Raw genomic sequence first — 14,765 nt, 5'->3', positions numbered from 1 at the left:
GCTTGAAACCAAAGATGGATGAGGCCTTCAGTGTGAGATTATGAGCTTGGGGCAACCCAGATGGCCAGTACTGCTCAAAGAAGTTCTTTGGCTGTGTGGCCAGGCTTACAACTCCCACATTATGCCTCTGTGGAAGTAATGCCATGAAGGAAAATTTTCATCGTTTGAGCTGCAATTTTCCATACTTGGTCTCTATTCACAGATGAATTTGGTAGAGAATAAGTTGAGCAAAATCAGTTCCACTGTTTAGGAGCAGAAGGAGAATGGAGAAAAAATACACATTTCCCATCACCTTACATGGCAGTGTGGAGGAAAAGCGGGTCGGGGTGAGGCAATACTATTCCACTGATTTGCTATTCCTTCTTCCAATGGCACAGACAGTTATAACAGTAGAGGTTACTTGAGCCTTTGACATACAGAGTGTCTCCAGAGCTGCTAGAGCCCTGGACTTGTTCTATCATACATCTATAAGAAAAGTCTGACTTTCACTGCTATTGTGTTGTGTGCCCAAGCACATCTGGGAATATGAGCTGTTAGAATCATCCAGTGACTGAGACATGCAGTCCCTTGTCCCATCAAGCATGGCCTTTTCAAACCCAATCCTGTGAAGTGCTTGGACAATCCTTTAAGGTGCTGAGCTCCTTCACCTTCCATTGATTTCAAAGGCAGCTACAGTTTCTCAGCACTTTGGAAAATTTGCCTCTTAATCCATTTGCCACATTTACTTGCTAATATGTACTTAGGGGAGACCAGGTAAAACCTGCACGCTTATGTCTGAGTGCGCTAATACAAAGAGAGAAAAGCAGATATATTGTACATATTCATAATAGAAACATTAAATTAAAAAATCTTATTTTAAAAATATTAATTATATTTAAAAGGGATCCATTAACACAATAGTACCAATTTGAACACTGCCATTATGGACTGATAACAAACTTAGCTTAAGAAACTGTTCACAATTTGATTTATAAATGTAAAAAGAGAAATAATAAAATAAAAATATAAAATAGACCTGTGGGACTTTTTTTACTCTATAATATGCTGCCAACATTTGTATTCAAAGAAATAAACTGAACAAAGGCAGAGTTTTTGCTAACCCTGTCATGCAATTTTTAGCTCCATTCATTTTTAAGGTATCTTGTTCATCGTAAAACACAGCACTTACATTGTTTATTTAAAAGCAGATAAGGAAAATATTGAGCATAAATACATATAAGTTTATTAAAATCCAAAAGAGAGGAGTTCAGTTTTTCTAACAGAATTTAGATTGATAACAGTTTTGACACCTTTTCAAGATATTTCTTTCTATATTCCACAATGGAATCTCTTGCAAAAAGCAACCAGTAGGTGGAGCAGACAACATAATTTATTACTTGATAACAAGGGCATGAAGTCTGTAGCAGGTTTCTTCATAATTATGGGAATCATGTAGGAGAAATGTTCTTCAAACAAAGGAAGCTCATATTTGTTAGTTGTTGCTTGTCTAGTTATTGAAGCTATTGATACATAAAGCGAGTTGATTAAAAGCTCAGTATTTCATAAGCATAGAATTTTAGAGTTCATAATTTATTTCTCCAGGCATTATTTTCCAACTAACTTAGTTTTATTCAAATGAAAAATCACTCTCCATTTTCAAACCTCCTCTTATAGCTACAAAGTTTGGTCTGTATTTGTGGTGCATGAACAACAACAGCTACATAGAGACAAAAAATAGATATGTTTATTTTCTAAAGCTGTAAAATTTATTTATGTTTTGAAGTTAGTGGGATGCATAACAAACAATTTTCAGGGAACAATGTTGATTAAGTATGTGACAATAAATTAACCCTATTACTGCTAGTAAATATTGATTATGCAAATATGCTCAAATGTTTAGATTTCTTCTGAAATGTAATCGTCCAGAAGATACCCTTATTTTTAAATTAATAAATTCATAAAGGTCTGTTAATTCAAGCACTGATGTATAGCTGAAGTAATCATGTATCTGTGTTAAAATGTTTGTATAGATATAGTGCATATGTACAAACATCAACACTAAATTGCTATATTATTGCAAATTCTTATAACTAAATTGAGTTCATTATTTATCAACAAATATAGTAAAATGGTCATTTTAAAATGTACTATAATATGGTTTATTTTCTATATATATACTCTGTTAAAAGCTATCACTGAGTTTATTGATCCATGTTTTATTTATTGTAAGCATGACACAGGTAAAACAAAGTGTTACACTATATTAAATACTACATTAATTTGTAGCCTGTGTAAAAATGTAACTGTTGAACTTGTAAGCACTGAGGCACTCTAGTATTCAAATTGTTGCAGTCACAATGGCAGTCAATTTTAATGTTTGTGCTGCAGAACATAAGGAAAAGACATCAACATGATATCTCAAGCACTAGCCCCACAAGCATCTAAAGCTACAATTCTGAATAGTCTGTGGAAGACTTGACTTCTTCAGATCTATGATAGCCTATTTTTAGTCTACAGATGTTAATCTTTAGCAACATTTGGGACTTCCTGAATTATAAAATATCCTAAAATAATATTGTCAGTATTTTGCTTGAAATTTTATTTCTCATTCAGCTATGGTAAAATGTCTATGGAATAGGTGATGGAAATAGCAACAGCAGAAAATACTGATATTTAATATCAATAACCATTAAGATAATATTATTTTACTATCTGTCACAAAGAAGCAAATCAATATAGAAAGGTGCTAAGAAAAAAACTCCAAAATCATATTTCAATACTTTTGCTAAACTCGTTCATTGATATCAAACCATCTTGCTGCATGAAGAGGCAAAATGCAGATACAGCAATTTAAATGAGTGCCAGTAATGTATAGGAATTTAACTTACTTTTTCTTATTAGGGTATAATAGAGGGGATTTTTTTAAAAAATAAAAAAATGATAGCTGAGTTCCTAGATCAGAATTCAGTACCTAACTGTGACTTCTGTGGCAAATTTTGTGGCCTCAGAGTCACCCTGGCAGTGAGCAAAACCAGAGTGTTTTTAGTTCTGCAAAGCGTTCGTCAAGCTTTGCTTTTGCTAAATCAGAAACCAAATCCATCAGACCACTATGCTTACTGCTGCCCTTCACTAGGAAAACCTTAACTTGAGGACTGAGGTACAAATGCTGCTGGCCATCCCTTATGAATCTTGGGGTGTAAAAGTCCCCACTCGTAAAGGAAAACGGAGTTTTCTAACCTGGCACTATCAGGAACAAAATGAGTTCATTATATTTAGACCATAAGTCATTCAGTTCATCTCACTAGCCATCTAAAAGAATGGTGACCATTCCATAGTTTAATTTTTCAGATACTAAAGGTCTAGAACATTTTATCCACATTAATACTTGGTTTGTTAGGCTGCCTTATTTCTAATAGTTTTGCTTGATGTATCTGCTTAATATTGGAATTATTATAAAAAAAGTTATTTCTTCCAAATAATGGTCCAAGAAAATGTAAAGACTTTAAGAACATTCTATGTGGAAAATCTACTATTTCTACAGCTGGCCAAATTATTTGTGGTGAATAATATTCAATTACTAACTTAGGCCTTTTCTCTGTTTGCAAATTGCTTCTGAACAGACCTTGAATTTTAGTAATTTTGCACTTAAATTTACTCATTTTTACTAATGCATTCACTTTTCAAAACTGACATACAATTAATATAAACAAGTTTCAAACTGTGGGTCGATCATAAATTATTCAAAAACACTGAAAAAGGCTAAATTTGCCACCACTGAGTCACCTGGTATTGTTCCTGCTCCCTGATCGAATGACTGATAATTTTTATTGTAACAAATAACTAACAATGAGTAGCAAACAACAAATAGGAAATAATGAATAACAAATGTTTTGTTCACGCCTGAAATTTCACATGCAAAGACGTGAAGAACAAATATTCACCAAACAATCATGGAAAGAAAAATACATTTGCACAAATGTTCACAAATAGGGACTAGCAAGGAACACAAATATAGTCAAAATAGAACAGCCCTTCAAAATTTGAACAAATGTTCTTAAATCCTGTTTTACCATATAAATTCAGCTCTATTAATTACTAACAAATTTGACTTCCTGTCAATCACATTGTATAGGAAGACTTGAAAAGTCTAGAAGTTGTAGCAGTGCCAGCAAATTAATCAGTAAATATTCAAAATTCCAGATGCATACCTATGTGAAAATAATCAAGGTAAATGTGCTGATCCAGGCAGTTCTGTGAAAAGCTTTAGCTGAAACCCTATATTTACAATGTATTTTAAAACAGCAGAAGAGCACAATATCAATCCAATCATTAGCTCAATTAAAAAAGAAAAAATGAAACCTCTCCTCAGCTTAATAACTTGTTAGTTCTTGACAAGTGCAACCACACAACAATAAGCCAGTCAAAATGAGTTTTTAAAGAGAGGTTATGCCCTTCGTGTTGTGTTATCATAGTGGCAGATCAAACTGCTGACTTGGACTCTTTCTGCCAGCAATGTTGTTACTGCCTCTGTGAAGCTGCTGTCACAGAATAGTCATGGTACCTGCTCTCACCTATAGAAAAGCACTAAATTGAACTCAAAGTAGTGTCTTTGTGATATCTTTTCAACAAGTCATGTCCCATTCAGCCTGCTAGTTTATCTCTGTCAGGCTGGGGACCCAAGTGGTTTGCATGAGCTGTCAGGGACAGGTATACCAACCTGCTCTGTGCTGAGGAGGTAATGCATCTTTCGGGCTTGGTGATCCTTTTTCTTTTCTTCCCTTTCTAGGTCTTTTTTCTCCTTTTCTTTCTCCTTCATCTCTGCAAACTCCTCTAGTTCTTTCCTGCATCAAAACAACTCTTTGTTATTTACAGTCCAGAGGTGAAAAAAGATGCTAACACTTTTTGTTTTTTAATTCTTTCACAGCTGGTTTTCCATGACATTCAACGTGCTGCCCTCAATCCATTAACAATCAATGGAAATCAGTGGAATGTTAAAATCTATTTGGTACATTCTGCCTTATAGCAGATGGATTCTATATGGATGTAACTAACATTTGGTACCATTAAAGTGGTTAAATCTACATTCTATGTGTATTGTACAGTATACTGTATTTATTCATAATTCATTCATATATATTCTTTAGCTTTTATTTTGAGGAAGATTTTGATGGTATTATTTAAATATTTTGATAAAACAGAAGTAATAGATATTCTGTGCACTGTTTTATCAAAAATCATTTTACCTTGAGTTTCTATAAATATAATTTATTTTAATGCAATAACTTCTTTCAAATGGACATCAGCATTGTAAATTGATAGTTTATATTTCAGCTAGTACCTTGTGACAGATCATGACCCTGTGAAAGTCTCTCTACCCCTTCTGCCCTTGTGTGAGCAGAAGGGTTAGAAGGAGGAAAGGTAAACTTGACTATTTGATATCCCTCTCATTGCTGGATCACTGAGCCCTCTGCAGGGTTGAGGATCTGTGCATGGAGAAGGGTTGGGGCATGGCATGCAGGCAGGTGAGCAGGGTCCAGAGGCATACACCTTTCATTAAATACACGTGAAGTCCTTGGGAAAGACACATGCAATATTAACTTTCTTGGTGATCTCCCTCCTCAGCATGGAGCCTTTCTGACAAAGGTAGTACAGAGCAGCCCCAGTCATGAGGAGTCCACATCAAAGCCACTGTCAAGAAAACAGGTTGTGGGGCAGGGGTTCCTGGAGCTAGTGTGGAGGGGCACAAGGTCTGCTGAGCAAATGTTCCTGTGCCTCCAGTAGTTCTTGGAAGGTCCACAGATAGCAAGAGGCTGATCCCACTGTCTGCTTTGCAAGGGAACGGCAAGCCCATATTTCCAGTAGAACAACCTGAGGTAAAGTTTGCAGAGATTTTCTCATCAATGGCTTCTTCACATGGATTTTCTCCAAGAGGACCAGTCTGGCCCCAAATTATGCAAAATTGTAGAGTAAATTAATGTCCTATACTAAGCATAATTCAGTGTTATAGTTCACAGTGCATGTGTATTGAATTATTTTGACCCAGTTAAAAGAGGTTAGCTTGATTAACATATGTTGTTATCGTTCTTAAGAAACAGCTAGTTCAAATTAACCTGTGTGTAAAAGACACCAGCTTTGTTCAGTGATTATGTGAGTAAATTCTGGCCTTTTTTCAGAATATGTTAAATAAAATAAAAAGTGAAGACAAATGCTCAGTTCATATGTCTGGATAGTAAATAACACAGCAAAAAGACATCTGGGATCTGATACTTCTCCCACAGAAGTTAATGGTAACACTCCCATTGACTTCAATGAGAGCAGGATTTGGCCCCTGGAGAACAAGAATCAAATCCGGCAAATATTTAAGCATGTGTATGTAACTTAACTTTACTGATGTGAGTAATCCTACAGGCAAGTCAAGTTACCTCAGTCAGTCTTTGCGGAATTGGGCTCCAGCTTTGTAATGCTAGCTGTTATAATTATCATAATGTTAATTTAATCCAGAAAAACATGTGAAATGATAATAAATGCCTTATAAATATATGAACTCAGTTAAAATAAATTCTTAAAGAAAATACATATTAAAATTCTATCATTTTATATTTGATTCATGCTACAGTCTTTCGACTTTTCTTTACCAAAATATTAATCCACAACACCTGGTAAAATGAGTAAAATGCTAAGTAAATCATGCATGTTTTTTCTTCAAATGTGCAAGACAAAAACAGAATGAAAAGGAAATACATTAAAGGTAGGAAAAGGTGTATAGGTCTGTTCCAATCTCTGCAAATATTTTTTGTTGCAGTTTACTGTTAAAGGCTGCTAATACAATATTTCATACAAGGTTACTTATGAAGCATACTGACGTTTAAAAATCACCACGCTATGCTTTTGCAGCAGTGTAATTTTTTTTCAACGTAAGATTAAATTGCAAAATAAATGAATTACTTAGAGTAGCATGGCCCCCATTTTGCCACCCTTCTCTTGAAAATTGCTTCTTAATATGAAAAAAGAAGTTGGAAAATAGCCTCTTTTACTTTATGCATAGCATTTTGGGGCCTTGCAGCCTGCAGACCTGGACTAGCTGCACATTTTAGATTGTGTTGGCAAGCGGTACAATGACCTTTCTGACCTGCATCTCAAGGCTATTATTAATCGCTAAGTAACCTGGTAAAGCCAAACAAATTTGTTTCCATTGAAAGGATCTCTATCTGTGTCTGAGAATTTGTGCTGTACCAAACAAACCTCATTAACTGTGTCCATTTTTGACAAAGAACTAGGAGTTGGAGAGATTGGCGACCTTTCTTTGTCCTTAAGGTATAGATTTCAGAGCAGTTATATGTGGGTAAATAAGTATTTTTACAAGGAAACTTTTTGTTCTGTATTAACCATAAATAAAAAACAAATAAAAGTGTGTGTGTTATCAAGTTTACTTTTTTATTTTAGGCAACTTTATACTTAAATATTTGTGCACGTATTCTATATTTTACATATTTAATACTACATTTCATTCTTTTTCATTAGATTCTTCCATTCCACCTGAGTACCATTGTTATAGCTGGTAGACTGCCTATCAGTATATGATTATAACATCTTCCTATTCTTATCCACTTTTACCCAACAATGAATAAGAAGTTATATTGTTCAAGAGAAAACTGGTGAAAATCCCTGAAGAGAGATATCTATATCTATATCTATATCTATATCTATATCTATATCTATATCTATATCTATATGCATTTTATTACAGATTTAATAATAACGAAGGGTAAAATATTTGTCCTATGTCATCAGTTAGATTCTACATTATTTAGAATGAATTATTCATTACCATAATTTGTTCAAGTCAAAAAAAGTTTAGATCATTTGCTGAAATGAAGTTTAAGGCAATATATAATTTTATTAGAAAGTACTATCCTAAGATCATCACAATTCCTTACAAATAGCCACACATCTTTTCATTAATGTTCTACACAAAACCATTCATGAATGTAAGTTCTTTTAAATAACAATATAATTTTCAATAGATTTTAATATATTTTCAACAGCCTACATATTTAGCTAACATTTTCTGTTTCAGTAATATTGTGTGCGTAATGTTTACATTATTTTATATATGTCAACAATTATATTAATAAAGTAATTACCTCTGAGGGCTCTGTCCTTGAAGTCATCACAAAATGTAAAGTATGTACTAGTCTAAACACTACTATACATATAGACTGCTTAGCAAAATGATACCAATTTAGATTTATTCTAAAATGATTTACACCCTGAAATCCCCACATATCCTTTCTACCACACTTTAGTCCCATTGATATCAATGGTAGTGAGATCAGACCCAAGGAATTAAATGAAAAAGACATTAAATATGACTCTATATAATTCACAGTCTAATATTTAGGCTCTGAGTCTATGGTCTGTGCAATGGGACAGTTGGCCAATATGGAAAGAGAGAGATGAGACCAGCATATATGTAACGTAGATACTACAGACGTTATACTACAGACATAACACTGAGATCTACAATCACATGCATATATGCTAGCATACAAAAAAAATAAAATAATCCAAAACTCACTGATGTCAATGGAAAGACTCCCAATGACTTTGATGGACTTTGAATCAGGCCCTTCCTCCCAACTGTCTCTATTTTTCTTTACAAACAGTACATTCAACAAGTAGTAATAAGTAATCCTTTCTCTGTGAATGCCTCACGCAATCAAGGATGTAAACACTTCATATACTGTGTTACCCCCTCAACCCCAGCCTCTTCTTTCACAGTGAGAGGTATTATAACCTTCACTTCAGGTCAAAACTTCCACTGACTCTTGTGGGTGTTACATGTGTGGAAAGGGAAGTGAATATGGCCAAATAGAATCAGAGAATCATAGGACTGGAAGGGACCTCGAGAGGTCATCTAGTCCAGTCCCCTGCCCTCATGGCAGGACTAAGTATTATCTAGACCATCCCTGACAGGTGTTTGTCTAACCTGCTCTTAAAAATCCCCAATGATGGAGATTCCACAACCTCCCTAGGCAATTTATTCCAGTGCTTAACCACTCTGACAGTTAGGAAGTTTTTCCTAATATCCAACCTAAACTGCTCTTGTTGCAATTTAAACCCATTGCTTCTCAACCTATCCTCAGAGGTTAAGAAGAACAATTTTTCTCCCTCCTCCTTGTAACAACCTTTTATGTACTTGAAAACTGTTATCATGTCTCCTCTCAGTCTTCTCTTCTCCAGACTAAACAAACCCAATTTTTTCAATCTTCTCTCATAGGTCATGTTTTCTAGACCTTTAATCATTTTTGTTGCACTTCTCTGGATTCTCTCCAGTTTGTCCACGTCCTTCCTGAAATGTGGCACCCAGAACTGGACACAATACTCCAGTTGAGGCCTAATCAGAGCGGAGTAGAGCACAAGAATCACTTCTTGTGTCTTGCTTACAACACTCCTGCTAATACATCCCAGGATGTCTGCTTTCTTTGCAACAGTGTTACACTTTTGACTCATATTTAGCTTGTGATCCACAATGATCCCCAGATCCCTTTCTGCAGGACTCCTTTGTAGGCAGTCATTTCCCATTTTGTATGTGTGCAACTGATTGTTCCTTCCTAAATGGAGTACTTTGCATTTTTCCTTATCGAATTTCATCCTATTTACTTCAGATCATTTCTCCAGTTTGTCCAGATCATTTTGAATTTTAATCCTATCCTCCCAACCACTTGCAACTCCTCCCACTGTGGTATCATCCACACACTTTATACGTGTACTCTCTATGTCATTATCTAAATCATTGATGAAGATATTGAACAGAACCAGACCCAGGACCAATCGCTGCAGGACCCCACTAGTTATGCCCTTCCAGGATGACTGTGACCCACTAATAACTACTCTCTGGGAACAATTTTCCAACTAGTTAGGCACCCACCTTATAATTTCTCCATCTAGGTTGTATTTCCCTAGTTTGTTTATGAGAAGGTCATGCGAGACAGTATTACTAAAGTCAAGATATACCACATCTACTGCTTCCCCCATCCACAAAGTTTGTTACCCTGTCAAAGAAAGCTATCAGGTTGGTTTGATATGATCTGTTCTTGACAAATCCATGCTGACTGTTGCTTTTAATCTCATTATCTTCTAGGTGTTTGCAAATTGATTTCTTAATTATTTGCTCCATTATCTTTCTGCGTACAGAAATGAAGGTAACTGGTCTGTAATTCCCCGTGTCGTCCTTATTTCCCTTTTTATAGATGGGCACTACATTTGTCCTTTTCCAGTGTTTTGGAGTGTTTCCCATCATCCATGACTTTTCAAAGATAATTGCTAATGGCTCAGAGATATCCTCAGTCAGCTCTTTGAGTATTCTAGGAAGCATTTAATCAGGGCCTGGTTATTGAAGACATCTAACTTGTCTAAGTAATTTTTGACTTGTTCTTTCCCTATTTTAGACTCCAATCGCCACCAACGTTCTTGGTGAAAACCAAAAAAAGAAGTAATTAAGGACCTCTGTCAAGCTAGAGCTTAACCGTCTGCATTTTCATCAAGCTTTGTGATGACAGAAAATAGGAATTGTGCAGATGCAAAAATTGTTTTATATTAATTAATTTTTGGAATATTGTTCAAAAGCTGGTCATCTGTTTTGTGAAATTCCTATGTCAAGAAAAATATGTGCACTTTTGGTGGATGCTGTGTGCAAAAGACTGAATAAGCAAAGGAACATTGATGATCATTTGGGAAAGAAGTACGTTTGTTTGGTACCACTGTAGTGGGGACTGTTTAATGACATCCAAAATGTGCCCATGTTTACGAGCTGATATGCTCAGAGATACTTTTCATCGTGATTCAGATAAGATTGTGCCTAGCAAATCTGTGAGGTAGCTGTTGACTTGTACATTATTGATTATTTCACATTAGGTTTTAAAATAAAAGCTGTTCATATGTCAACATAACTTACTGTTATTCTGATGTTTCATTATGAAACATGCAGTGGTGTTGGCTATGAGATGCAGATTTGGATTACCATGCTTCTGCTGTCTGTATAAAGGTTAAAAATACATATAGAATATTGTTCCTGGCACTTTTGGAAAGGTCTTTAAATGATGATTTCAGCAATATACAGATTTTAATGGTGCTTCATAGAACAGCATCATTTCACAGATTTATACTGACCTACATTTATTGAACTTTATCAAAATATTGCATTTTGTTTGCATTTTAACAGGAATTTTGTGATCTTGTGACCAGATAACCATAAAATCATAGTATTAATTAAAGTAAAGGGCATTTGGGAAAATCAATATGCAGTATAATTTGCCTAGAGTACCCAGAAGGAGCACAAAGTTTTTGTGATTTGAAATAGCTTAGCCCTCAAATCATAAAATTCCTGCAACACAGGCAGTAGGTAACCTTAGCATAAGAGAAGCCAGCCTAAATCAATTTTACCTTCCCAACTATATACATCATCCTTCCCCCTCAAAGAATATGGAACTCTAAATGCAATTACTGGGACAATTTCTCAGCTACACCAGTATATATCTATTGATTTAATGGGGTTGTACTGGTATATCTGAGAGCAGAAGCTGACCTGTGATATTAAATATCATTCGACTTTACCAAAAATATTCAGTAAAAATTAAATGCACTTATATGTCTAGCCTGGGAGGAAGAATGTGTAAAGCATAGATTATGGTGCCCTGTACACAGATGTATTTATAACAGAAGACATACATTACCTTATATGTTAGATATGTGACATCTAGTCACCATGCCATTCTCTGCCTTATAGGAGACTCTATTTCTGTTCAGTGCATCCATTATGTACTGTTAATACTGAAATGTGCCCGAGCCTGTTTTGACCAGCTACTGATGCCTGAGAGATGATATCATGCAATAGCACAGCGGATTCTTGAGTATGTTTGGGAAAGAAAGGTGCCTGCCGCAGCTGATTAAGCAGAAATAGAGACATCTTTCTGAGGACGGACAGATCTTCAACAGGTGGAGGAGTGTGAAAACTGTCTTGCTGGTGAGTTATTGTGGCCCAATAGTATTCTGAAATTATCTGCCTTGTATGTGGCACTTAGAAAGATACTCTATTTGTATTATGACAGGTTTCAGAGTACTAGCCGTGTTAGTCTGTATCTGCAAAAAGAACAGGAGTACTTGTGGCACCTTAGAGACTAACATATTTGTTAGTCTCTAAAGTGCCACAAGTACTCCTGTTCTATTTGTATTGTGTCTATGGCCTCTCCTGCCTAGAACCTTCCTAACTAATGGAACAATAATGTGCAGCCTTATATAATATGCTCATATGGCATACAATCTCTAATCAACCAACCATCCAAATACTGTTCTATGTTCATTTCAACTCTATATTTGTGAATAATTACCTTTGTAATGTGATAAGCATCACTGTTTTGTCTGAAAATCATTGAGGGGATTTTGCACTGTACATAGTTCATTATACAAAGTGGTACAAATCCAGTCCACTTACCTGGGTGGACAAGATCCAGGGTGTCCTGTACAGAGGGCCAGATCATTAACAGGAAATTTACATCCCCAGTATGCCACACAAAAATGCTCTGCAGCAGTACACAAAGCAGTACTTGGTTGGGCCAATTTTCCTTGTGTGTAGGAGGATACAGTGGGCAGAAGCACTACTACAGCCCATGAACCATAGTAGAAGTGTGCAAGGGCTGCATTGGTGCTTCCGTGTTCCACTGCTGGTTTGTCGGGAAGAATTCAGTCCCAGCACCAAATCTCAGATTGGTCTGGAATGGCTTTGATGAGTGTGCTGATTCACACTGATTGGAGAGTATCTGAATTTTAGTGTGTGACACATTAATTTGTGTGCAGATTGTGTTTTGCAAGTGAAAAGCAGCTTGCTTTTTTTAAAGAAACATATTAGGGTCCAATTTTGTTCCCAGTGAAGTCAATGGCAAACTCCCATTGATTTCTTGCACTGACATCTCTACGTGGTGCATGTTCAGTAGGTATGCAGATTTCATCCAGCTCTGTGTGCACTCTAAGTGAAGTGTGTCATGCTTTATGACAAACATGCAGGAAGCCCTGTGACTGAACAGACTTAGGCAAGTTCTCACCATAGTATGTGGTTGTTTCTGCAGCTGGTTGACAAGGTGTTTACAACTTCAAATCTGTGTTGAGGCAGGTGAACCTTGGCTGTAATGAAGTCTAACACATCCTCTATGAATTCTGTTCTCTGTGTGGGTTCCAAAGAAGGCGCTCTCTGTTGACTGTTGGGTCCAGTGCAATGAAAAGTTGGAGCAGTTGAATGGATTCCTCTACCTGTTGTAGTGACTTCCCTCAAACCAGCAAATCATCAAGTTAAGGATGAACTATTATTCCATCTTTTCTCAGGTGAGCCACCACTACTACCAAATATTTGGTAAAGACCCTTACAACTGCTGAAGCTCCGAAGAGTAGCATGCTGTATTTATAGTGGGCCTGTCCTACTTGGAACCTCAGGTACTAGCTGTGTGCAGGGAGAATAGATATATGGAAGTATGCATCTTGCAGGTCGAGAGCTGTAGATCAGTCCTGAGCATCTAGTGATGGAATTGTGGAGGCAAGGATTACCATGCTGAACTTGATGAGACAGATGAGAGTGTTGAGCCTCCTGAAGTCCAGAAGTAGATGCCATACTCCTTTTTGTCTTCAGGAATAAATCCTTTCTGCCTATACTGCAGCGGAACTTCTTCTCTTGCTCCGAGAGACAGAAGTAATTCTACCTCCTCAGTAATAGGCCTGGTCTACACTGGTGGGAGGGGGTGGGGAAGGGGGAAGGATCTACGATATGCAACTTCAGCTACGAGAATAGCGTAGCTGAAGTCGACATATCTTAGATTGACTTATCTCCTGTCCTCATGGCACGGGATTGACGGCCGCAGTTTCCTCTGTCGACTCCGCTTCTGCCTCTTGCCCTGGTGGAGTTCCGGAGTCGATGGGAGTGCGTTTGGGGATCGATTTATCATGTCTAGATGAGACACAGTAAATCGATTCCCGATAGATCAATCACTACCCACCGATCCAGTAGGTAGTGTGGACGTACCCATAGTCTCTCGTGAGACAGGTTGCAGAATAGGGAAGGGGAAGGAGATGGGCAATAGGGAGAGCATGGAACTGCAGAGATTATTTTTGGAACCCAGCAGTCTGATGCAATGTGGTTCCTAAAAAACCAAAATAAAGGTGGCCCTCCTGCAAGGGGAAGTAAAGGTAAAGATCCTGTGGACTAATTAAAGAGTGACTCTTGAGCATCATGGCAGAAGGATTGTGCTGAGGTTGTCGCAGCTGACAGACAGATCATGTAGAAGCCAAAGTCTCCTCTTTGGAAACTGCTGCCCCTTCCTCAGAGGCTTCAATGCTCTTGATTGGAAAAAAGCTGCTGGTGATGATCTCTGCCTGGAATAAAACTGAGGCCTTCCATGCTTCCTTTAAGGAGATGATATGTATACTACCAAACAAAGAGTGACCCAGGAGTCTTTCAACAAATATAGAGCATCATCTGTTTTTGTACTGAAGAGCTCAGTCTTCAAAGTGGACGTCTTTAATTGTTGTCTGCATCTCCTTTGGGACTAAGAGTCAGACTGAAGTCAAGATGCTCTCCTCATGATAATGGAAGTTATCATGGATCTTGCCATGGTATCCAAAACATATAATCTGAGCCTAGCGAGAGATTTTGACTATCCAAAATTACAGCCTTGAACTACTCTTTCCATTCCTGAAGAAGTCTGTCAGCAAAGTCTAGAGGCTTGTCTACATGAATACTT

General features: G+C 36.8%; 1 protein-coding gene across 2 annotated transcripts in view; it reads right to left on the bottom strand.

The window, feature by feature from the left end:
• SPATA17 (spermatogenesis associated 17) overlaps positions 1 to 14,765 on the bottom strand; it is a 163,325-nt gene that overhangs the window by 86,399 nt on the left and 62,161 nt on the right. For both annotated transcript variants that reach the window (XM_050950250.1, XM_050950251.1), the window contains exon 6: positions 4,697 to 4,820. In XM_050950250.1, the coding sequence (XP_050806207.1) occupies positions 4,697 to 4,820 (124 nt within the window). The remainder of the gene's footprint in view (positions 1 to 4,696; positions 4,821 to 14,765) is intronic.

Source organism: Gopherus flavomarginatus, chromosome 4, assembly GCF_025201925.1.
Source record: "Gopherus flavomarginatus isolate rGopFla2 chromosome 4, rGopFla2.mat.asm, whole genome shotgun sequence".
NCBI lineage: Eukaryota > Metazoa > Chordata > Testudines > Testudinidae > Gopherus > Gopherus flavomarginatus.
This window is presented reverse-complemented; position numbering and strand designations above follow the sequence as displayed.